A 9765-nucleotide genomic window follows, 5' to 3' on the forward strand; every position below is an offset into this window, starting at 1 on the left:
GGTTCTGCTCCCAAGTGACAAGGGATGGGATGAGAGGAAATGGCCTCAAGTTACGCTGGAGGAGGTTTAGATTGGATATTAGAGAAAACTTCTTCACTGCCAGAGCGGTGAAGCCCTGGCAGAGGCTGCCTGGGGCAGGGGGGGAATCTCCATCTTTGGAGGGGTTAAAAAACTGTGGCCATGGCACTTCAGGACATGGTTTAGCAGGCACAGTGGGGTTGGGCTGGCGGTTGGACTGGATGAGCTTGGAGGGCTTTTCCAGTCCTAATGATTCAATGAAAACGCAGCAGGTAGCACTCCAGCACATCACTTTGCACGGGCTTGCTGCCATGCCAGAGGGCATTTTGTGCTTGTAGAGCTGCGGAGAACAGCAGGGCTTTCCAGGTTGTTAGAGAAGGCAAAAGCTGGCAGGGAAATGGAGCTACTCATCCCCGTGCAGACACGCAGCAGGACAGGGATGGGGCAGAGCTGCCTCCAAGGCATCTGCTGCTCCATCAGGATGCTGACAGTTGTAAAAGTAAATTTTCACTTCCAAATGACAAAAGGGCTCCCTATGAGGCCGTCGGTGCAAGGACGCTCCCAGGCAGCGGGTGATGCAGAGCTGCAACCTATGCAGACTGTGAGGCAGAGAGCAGGGACAGCTGGAGTGGCCTGAGCCTGGACCGTGAACAGGTCTCCAGACTGGAGAGTTTGCTCTCAGCACAACCCCAACCACTGTTTTGTGTCCCCGCAGGCAGGAGTGGAGCAGAGCACCCGGATCGCTGGCCTGGAGCAGGAGCGGGACAGCCTGAGCCGGGCAGCGGAGCGGCATGGGGAGGAGATGGCTGCTCTGCGGGCTGAGCTGCAGCAGCTGCGGGACACGCTCAAACGCGAGCAGGAGAGCAGCAAGGTGGAACTGGAGACCTTGCAGACCCAGCTGAGAGACAAGGTACCCCAGGGGCCCTGCGGGATGTCCCAGCATCCCCCTCCCTGCCAGGTTGCGAGGGTTTGGGAGAGCTGGAGGCAGCAAAGGGGCGCGGAGGGGTCCAGCTGGCACGGATGGGGCTGTGACAACCACGCCGGCTCGGCAGGAGAGCGGGGAGCAGGCGCTGCAGCAACGCCTGGCTGAGGAGCAGTTTGCCCTGCTGCGGGGCACGGCGCAGGAAGCAGAACGGATGGTGCAGGATGCCCTCAGTCGCCTGGAGGATCCCGCTCACATCAGCTGCACCGGCTCGGCAGGTGAGTTCTGAGCCACCAGCATCCCAACCCCCATCCAGCTGCCCTGCGCTGGTGGCAGAGAGCGGCTGTGCCGTGTTTGAGTCCTGCCTGCTGTCTGCCTGCAGATTGCCTCCTCTCCAGGACGCTGGCAGCCTCCGAGTGCGTAGAGCGGCTGCAGGATGCGCACAGCAAATACCTTTCCAGTCGCACAGGTGGGAGCAGGCAGGGGCTGGGCTGGGGGACGGGGGGCATCTCTGACCCTCCCAAGCCAGGTGAGAAGCACCTGCTGGCGCTGAGACAACTGCTCCCCTCTCCCACCACAGCCGTGGGCTCCCTCCTGCCCTGCCTCGCCCTCTTCGCCCACCTCGTGAGCGACACCCTCGTGCAGGGCAGCGCTACCTCCCACGTGGCCCCCATGGAGCCTGCCGACCGTGAGTGCCGCCCCGCGGGCGGGCAGGGCAGCCGGGGGGATGCTGAGAGCGGGCAGGATGGTGAGGAGGGTGCTGGGTGGGCGGGATGCGGAGGTGAGGACGATGCTGGAGTGGGCAGGAGAGCGGGTGAGCAAGATGCTGGGGCGAGGAGGGTCCTGGGGCAAGGAGGGTGCTGGAGCGAGGATGGTGCTGGAGCAGGCGGAGGCTGGGCGTCTCTGTCCCCATGTGCTGCATCCCCAGCGTCTCCTGCTGCCCGCGCAGGTCTGCTGGAGATGTGCAAGCAGTGTGGCAGCGAGGCAGTGAGCTACCTCGGCGCCCTGCAAGACCCAGGGACGGTGGAAAGCGCCGACTGCAGCCTGGTGACAACCTGCCTGGGCCGGATCAGTGCGATTGGGGAGGTGAGTGCCCCAGGATGGGGTTGGGCTGTGCCACCCCAGGACAGTCCCCTTCATCACCATTGCAGTGGCCCAGGTGGCCAAGAAGGCCAATGGCATCTTGGCTTGGATCAGAAACGCCATGGCCAGCAGGTCCAGGGAGGTTCTTCTCCCTCTGGACTTGGCACTGGTGAGACCGTTCCTCAAATCCTGTGTTCAGTTCTGGGCCCCTCACCACAAGAAGGATGTTGAGGCTCTGGAGCAAGTCCAGAGAAGAGCAACAAAGCCAGTGAGGGGGCTGGAGAACAAGTCATATGAGGAACGTCTGAGAGAGCTGGGGTTGTTTAGCCTGGAGAAGAGAAGGCTGAGGGGCGACCTCATTGCTCTCTCCAACTCCCTGAAAGGAGATTGTGGAGAGGAGGGAGCTGGGCTCTTCTCCCAAGTGACAGGAGACAGGATGAGAGGGAATGGCCTCAAGCTCCGCCAGGGAGGTTCAGGCTGGACATCAGGAAAAAGTTTTTCACGGAAAGGGTCCTTGGGCACTGGCAGAGGCTGCCCAGGGAGGGGGTTGAGTCACCTTCCCTGGAAGGGTTTAAGGGACAGGTGGATGAGGTGGTGAGGGACATGGTTTAGTGATTGATGGGAATGGTTGGATTCGATGATCCGGTGGGTCTTTTCCAATCTGGTGATTCTATGATTTCCTCCCATCCGCAGGAGCTGCGGCCCAGAGGACTAGACATCAAACAGGAGGAGCTGGGTGACCTGGTGGACAAGGAGATGGCGGCAACGGCAGCGGCCATTGAAACGGCAGCCACGCGGATCGAGGTGAGGGTCACCACAAGGCACCTGTGGGCAACGTGCCTGCCCACAATGCCAGCCTGAGGCCCGGGCTGCGCACAGGACTCAGCACAGCCTCTCCTCCCTCTTCCAGGAGATGCTGAGCAAGGCACGGGCTGGTGACACTGGGGTCAAACTGGAAGTGAACGAGAGGTGAGCAGTGCCTGGTGTGCTGGGCAGAGTGGAGCCAGGCAGAGCGGCTGCCCCGCAGCGCTGGGGTTGCCCTGCCCCTCACACGGGGCTCAGTGAGGTTTCTCTCACAGGATCCTGGGCTCCTGCACGGGCCTCATGCAGGCCATCCACATCCTGGTCCTGGCCTCCAAGGACCTCCAGAGGGAGATCGTGGAGAGCGGACGGGTGAGGGGAAGGCAGGGGTGCGGGCAGGGCATGGGCAGCGGGGGCCTGGCCAGTTGGGGGTCACTGCTTGTTTGCTGGGAGTGTGTTCTGAGCCTTGACCCCGTGGGGCATCAGTGCTGGCTGCCAAAGCTCCTGCCCCAGTCCCAGGGTCTCACCTGGTTCTGGTACTGGGGTGTCACAGGGGTCCCTGCTGCCCCATCCCATGTAGGGGACCCTGTGACCCCTGAGGGTTCGGTGTCTCCCCAGCTCCCACACTTATCCTAAATCATAGAATCATGGAATGGTTTGAGTTGGAAGGGACCTTAAAGATCATATAGTTCCAACACCCCTGCCATGGGCAGGGACATCCCCCCCTGGATCAGGCTCCCCAGGGCCCATCCAAACTGGCCTTGAACATCCCCAGGGATGGGGCATCAATGCCTCGCGCTATTGCCCCATGAGCCGGGGTTTGGGGTCCCAGGCCCTGCCGCCCGGCTGTCCCCAGTGCATGTCTTTGCCTTTCCTGCTGGCAGGGTGCCGCGTCCCCCAAGGAGTTTTACGCCAAGAATTCCCGCTGGACTGAGGGTCTCATCTCTGCCTCCAAGGCCGTGGGCTGGGGAGCCACCGTCATGGTGTAAGTGTCACTGTCGTCGGAGGAGCAGGGCAAGGATGGCAGAGTCCTCCCTGGGGAGGAGAGGGTGAAAGGATCACAGAGTCATGGAATGGTTTGCATCAGAAGAGACCATAAAGCCCACCCACTCCCACCCCCTGCCATGGGCAGGGACACCCCGCACTGGATCAGGGGCTCCAAGCCCCATCCAACCTGGCCTTGAACCCCTCCAGGGATGGGGCAGCCACCACTGCTCTGGGCAACCTGGGCCAGGGCCTCCCCACCCTCACAGCAAAACATTTCTCCCCAAGATCTCATCTCGATCTCCCCTCTTGCAGCTCAAAACCGTTCCCCTTGTCCTGCACATGCCCTCCCTGATCAAGAGCCCCTCCCCAGCTTTCCTGGAGCCCCTTTCAGCACTGGAAGCTGCTCTAAGGTCTCCCTGCAGCCTCCTCTTCTTCAAGCTGAACAACCCCAACACTCCGAGCCTGTCCTCATGTGGGAGGTGTTCCAGTCCTTGAATCATTTTCATGGCAGGACCCTGCTGTCCCCGTGGGGAGGGGATGGGGGTAGGATGCTCCATCCCCTCTCTCTGCCCTCCCGCAGTGACGCTGCCGACCTGGTGGTGCAAGGCAAGGGGACGTTTGAGGAGCTGATGGTTTGTTCCCGGGAGATCGCGGCCAGCACTGCCCAGCTAGTGGCGGCCTCTAAGGTAGGAGCCCGGCGCCCAACTTGGGAGCTGCTGCAGCCCCGAGCAGACAGCAGCAAGGCTGCTCCGCCGGCCGGGGTTTGGCATGACCCTGGGGCACCATGTGGTCACCCCAGACCAAGGGGTTGGTCGTCTACTTGTGGAAGCGCGCCCACCCTCACTGTCCTGGCAGGTGAAGGCAGACAAAGACAGCGCCAACCTTTGTAAGCTCCAGCAAGCCTCTCGGGGTGTCACCCAGGCCACAGCCGGCGTAGTGGCCTCCACCAAGGCTGGGAGGTCACAGGTGGAGGAGAAAGGTAAGAACAGGGCTGCAAAAGCAGGGATGTGCCCTGACACCTCTGCTCTCGGTGCTCACTGTCTCCAGTTGGCCTTGCCCTGGAGGTCTCTGCCTGCGTCTCCGGTGGTGACAGCCCCTGCCTGCAGCGTGGGAGCTGCTGAGGTGTCTGAGCTGAGGAGCGGAGCTCGAGGGGGCTGGTGGTGTCTTTCTTCACAGACAGCATGGACTTCTCCAGCATGACGCTCACCCAGATCAAGCGCCAGGAGATGGACTCCCAGGTAGGAGGTTCCCCTCTGCTTTGGGAAACGCACCCACTGGTGCCTCGTTTGAGCTAATGAGAGGCTGAGGGAGAGCTAGCAGGGGGCATTGTGCCCTCCTGCCAGGCAGCAGCAGCCCGCAGGGAAAGCCCAGGGTGTGAAGGCAACAGAAGTATTTGCCCAGAAGCTGCATGCAGTTGTTCTCCGAGCCTTCCCCGACGTTGTCGGTGTTGTGGTGCTGCCACCCCTACTCCTGTGTGCCCACTGCGCGTCCCCACGGCACCCGCGGAAGCATCACCAGGGAATTCCCTTTCCCTGGGTTCCTCTGTGAGTCTCTCTGCCTTCACCTGCGCCCACCAGAGCTCAGTCACCTCCCCGGGGCCACTGCCCCTCGCAGCACCCCTGGGATAAACCTCGACGGTCTCCGGGCTTCATACTGGGGAGACAAGGGGTGGGGGAGGGGGAGCACCTTGGTGCTGTGCCAGGGTGCAGGATGACCAGGGTGTGCGTGACGTCCTGCAGGTGCGGGTGCTTGAGCTGGAAAACCAGCTGCAGAAGGAGCGGCAGAAGCTGGGGGAGCTGCGCAAGAAGCACTACGAGCTGGCAGGAGTGGCTGAGGGCTGGGAGGAGGATGGTGAGTGGATCCCAGTGCTGCTCTGGGAAGGAACTGGGCAGGGTGGGAAGTCCTTGGGGAGTCAGGGCTGGCAGGAGCAGAGCCTGAGGGGGTTGGGATGTGCGGACAAAGCTTCAGGGATTTGTGCCAGAACCTGTAGGACCTCAATAAGGCACGGGTGGACGAGGTACTAAGGGGCATGGTGTAGTGTTTGATAGGAATGGTTGGACTCAGTGATCCAGTGGGTTTCTTCCAACCTGGTTATTCTATGATTCTATGATTCGATGGTCTTAAGCTCCGCCAGGGGAGGTTCAGGCTGGACATTAGGAAAAAATATTTCACGGAAAGGGTCACTGGGCACTGGCAGAGGCTGCCCAGGGAGGGGGTTGAGTCACCTTCCCTGGAGGGGTTTAAGGGACGGGTGGATGAGGTGCTGAGGAACATGGTTTAGTGATTGATGGGAATGGTTGGACTCGATGATCCGGCGGGTCCTTTCCGACCTGGCGATTCTGTGACTCTAGGACCCACAGCACCTCTGGGCAGTGTGCTGGGGCGCTGCCACTCTGCAGAGCCCTGGTGTCCTAATGGAATAGCGGGGAGGGAGCCTAGGGGACATTGCATCACCTCAAGGTGACATCACATCACATCACGGGGACGTTCTGCACCCCCTGACAATCTCTCCTCCCTCCAGCTGCAGATTAGCACCCGTGGTGGGAGCAGCCCGCGGAGTCACCCCCGCGGTGGGCTGGGACACAGCTCGGTGCAGCCTGTTGGGAAGATCCACGATAAGCTGGTGTGAGAGCTACCCCGAAGCACACATCCTCCGCGTCCCCCTGCCAAGAGCCGCCTCCGGAGCACCGAGAGCCCAGGGCTGGGAGCGAGGGCTCGCTGGGCTAACACCGGCCACAAACCGCACGTGTATTTATTAGAGCTGCTTGGGTTTGGGGGAGTCTCGGGGGGGCGGGGGGGGGGTGTCTTTAACCCTTTATTTTTGGTTTTGCACAGATTTTTGGAACTTTTTGAGCCGGCTCCGGCTGAGCGAGAGCAGTTGGGTTTCTTTCACCTCTCGCTGCTTCTTCAGCCTTAACCCAGTCCCTGGCTTGGTGCAAACATCTCCCCCCGCTGTAGAGAAGCCTCTGCGGCGCCCAGGGGTGCTGCTGGGGTGGGAGCCAGCTTTTGGGGTGCTGCTAGGCTTGGTGCTAGGTGTGCCCCCTCCTCCCGTGGGGGCACCGAGTGCCTTTGGCCGCTGCAGGGTGCATTCCCCTGGGAAATCCCAGCTGGTGAGACTGGGAGCAGCCAGTGCTGAGGAGGGAGCAGGGCAGGCGGCAGGAGTCCTGCTGCTGTGACCTCCTCTCCCCACTCTGCGCCGCCCCAGGAGCTGGGCTGCCCTGCCCCAACAGATCACTGTGTTCATGCCAGCAATAAACCCTCCGCAAGGTGCTGGGTGTGGGTTTGGGCAACCACGGTGCCACCGCACAAGCCACCAGCTCCTGGGAGCAGGGGGGGCGCTCCAGGGCAGCAGCGCCAAGGGTTCAGGGACAGCCAGGGTGCCCCAAAACCACAGCACCCCAAAGCCAGAGCGCCGCAGGGCTGGTACCAGCCAGGGAACTTTTGTGCCTTGGAGCAGAGGGTCATAGGGCAGGGGGCTGTGTGCCAGCTCCAGCTCCTCTCGCTGCAGCAGAGACAGTGGCATCATCCCGTGCAGCACTGTCCCTGTCCCCCATGGACCTGCCGGTGCCCTTGGCAGGGCCAGGGTGTCCTTCTCAGCCTGGCAGCATCGCTGCCTGCACCCCCCTGCCAGGCAGCGACCCCCACCAGCCACCTCAGGGCTCAGAGGTGCAGGATTTGGCCTTTTGCTCTTTAGGAAGTGGTGGCATCACCCAGAAGGGATGGGCTGTCACCATGTGCTCTCCCAGTAACATCCTTCAGCCTGGCAGTGGGACCCGCCTGCGTGTCCCCCTGACTGGCAATCACCACGGCCTCAGGGCTGCCCCCTCCTAGGCGGTGTCCCCATGTCCCCTGCCCATCCCTGGTGCCAGCACGGCCGCTCTGCGGCTTCTCAGACCCCGCTGCAGCCATACCCGAACCGTGCCGGCTCCCCTCCGGCTGCAATACCAGCCATCCTGTTCCCGCAGGACCCGGGGAGCCTCAAAACCCTCCCTGCTCTTTTTCGGGGTGAGGGGGGGATCTTGCCTGCACGTGGAACCCCCAACTACCTCAGGCCTCCAGGCCAGGTTGGGACTGGGGATGAGGGGGTCGCAGTGGTGCCAGGGGCTCAACAACAGCAGCACCACTCGTGGCTGCAACTTTTCCTCCTTTTTATATCTCAGCCAGGTGCTGGCAGGGGGGCAGCGTCCCCCCAGGGTCCCTGGTAACAGGGATGTCAGTGGTGACCCTCCAACTGCAGGTTGGGGTTGATTTTTTTTTTTTTTGTTCATTGTATAATAATAACAATTCCTGTGTTGTGTGGTTTCAATTTTTCAATAAAGCCTTCAGCCCAGCCCTAAGGCTTCAGGGGACCTGTGTTATGAGGGATCTGTGTCACCAAGCGGGGGCCCAAGGCTCAGCCCCCAAATAAATAACCTGGAGGATAATAAAAATATCCTGGAAGATAAATCCAAAGGCTGAGCACCTCCCTTCCAGGAGCTGCAGAGAGCAATGAGGTCTCCCATCAGCCCCCTCCAGGCTGAACAGCCCCAGGTCCCTCTTGATCAGGGAGGGCAGGGATAGGACAAGGAGAACGGTTTTGAGCTGCAAGAGAGGAGATTGAGTTGAGATTTTAGGGAGAAATGTTTTGCTGTGAGGGTGATAAGGCCCTGGCCCAGGCTGCCCAGAGCAGTGGTGGCTGCCCCATCCCTGGAGGGGTTCAAGGCCAGGTTGGATGGGGCTTGGAGCCCCTGATCCAGTGGGAGGTGTCCTTGCCCATGGCAGGGGTGGGACTGGATGGGATTTGAGGTCCCTTCTGACCCAAACCATAGAATGATAGAATCATAGAATAACCAGGTTGGAAGAGACCCACTGGATCATCGAGTCCAACCATTCCCATCAATCACTAAACCATGTCCCTCAGCACCTCATCCACCCGTCCCTTAAACCCCTCCAGGGAAGGGGACTCAACCCCCTCCCTGGGCAGCCTCTGCCAGTGCCCAATGACCCTTTCTGTGAAAAAGTTTTTCCTTATGTCCAGCCTGAACCTCCCCTGGCGGAGCTTGAGGCCATTCCCTCTCGTCCTGTCCCCGGTCCCTTGGGAGAAGAGCCCAGCTCCCTCCTCTCCACAACCTCCTTTCAGGGAGTTGGAGAGAGCAATGAGGTCGCCCCTCAGCCTTCTCTTCTCCAGGCTAAACACCCCCAGCTCTCTCAGCCGTTCCTCATAAGGCCTGTTCTCCAGCCCCCTCACCAGCTTTGTTGCTCTTCTCTGGACTCTCTCCAGAGCCTCAACATCCTTCTTGTGGTGAGGGGCCCAGAACTGAACACAGGATTCGAGGAGCGGTCTCCCCCAGTGCCGAGTCCAGAGGGAGAAGAACCTCCCTGGACCTGCTGGCCATGGCGTTTCTGATCCAAGCCAAGATGCCATTGGCCTTCTTGGCCCCCTGGGCCACTGCTGGCTCATGGTCAGTCGCTGTCGACCAACACCCCCAGGTCCCTCTCCTCCAGGCAGTTTCCAGCCAGACTTCTAGTCTGGAGCTGCTCAGGGTTGTTGTGCCCCAAGTGCAGGACCCGGCATTTGGCCTTGTTAAACCTCATCCCATTGGTCTCAGCCCAGCGGTCCAGCCTGTTCAGATCCCTTTGGAGCCTCCCGACCCTCCAGCAGATCGACACTTCCACCCAGCTTAGTGTCGTCCGCAAACTTGCTAAGGGTGCACTCAATGCCTTCATCCAGGTCATTGATAAAGACATTGAACAGGTCTGGGCCCAGCACTGAGCCCTGGGGAACCCCACTTGTCACTGGCCTCCAGCTGGATTTAACTCCATTTCCCACCACCCTCTGGCCCCTCCATCCAACCAGTTTTCCACCCAGGAGAGTGTGCGCCTGTCCAGGCCAGAGGCTGACAGTTTCTCAAGCAGAACGCTGTGAGAAACTGTGTCAAAGGCTTTACTGAAGTCCAGGAAGATACATCCACAGC

The 9765-nt window shown here is 60.8% G+C and overlaps 1 protein-coding gene across 7 annotated transcripts in view; it reads left to right on the top strand.

Moving 5' to 3' along the window:
* Positions 1–6513, top strand: part of HIP1 (huntingtin interacting protein 1) — a 52782-nt gene extending 46269 nt beyond the window's left edge. For all 7 annotated transcript variants that reach the window (XM_069873927.1, XM_069873928.1, XM_069873926.1 and 4 more), the window contains 14 exons: positions 734–928; positions 1071–1218; positions 1323–1409; positions 1521–1628; positions 1890–2026; positions 2717–2827; positions 2934–2992; positions 3103–3196; positions 3709–3809; positions 4392–4497; positions 4667–4790; positions 4988–5049; positions 5551–5662; positions 6333–6513. In XM_069873927.1, the coding sequence (XP_069730028.1) occupies positions 734–928; positions 1071–1218; positions 1323–1409; positions 1521–1628; positions 1890–2026; positions 2717–2827; positions 2934–2992; positions 3103–3196; positions 3709–3809; positions 4392–4497; positions 4667–4790; positions 4988–5049; positions 5551–5662; positions 6333–6343 (1455 nt within the window). In that variant the 3' untranslated portion in view covers positions 6344–6513. The remainder of the gene's footprint in view (positions 1–733; positions 929–1070; positions 1219–1322; positions 1410–1520; positions 1629–1889; positions 2027–2716; positions 2828–2933; positions 2993–3102; positions 3197–3708; positions 3810–4391; positions 4498–4666; positions 4791–4987; positions 5050–5550; positions 5663–6332) is intronic.
* Positions 6514–9765: the final 3252 nt, after the last annotated feature.

This window comes from Phaenicophaeus curvirostris, chromosome 21, assembly GCF_032191515.1.
Source record: "Phaenicophaeus curvirostris isolate KB17595 chromosome 21, BPBGC_Pcur_1.0, whole genome shotgun sequence".
Taxonomy (NCBI): Eukaryota; Metazoa; Chordata; class Aves; order Cuculiformes; family Cuculidae; genus Phaenicophaeus; species Phaenicophaeus curvirostris.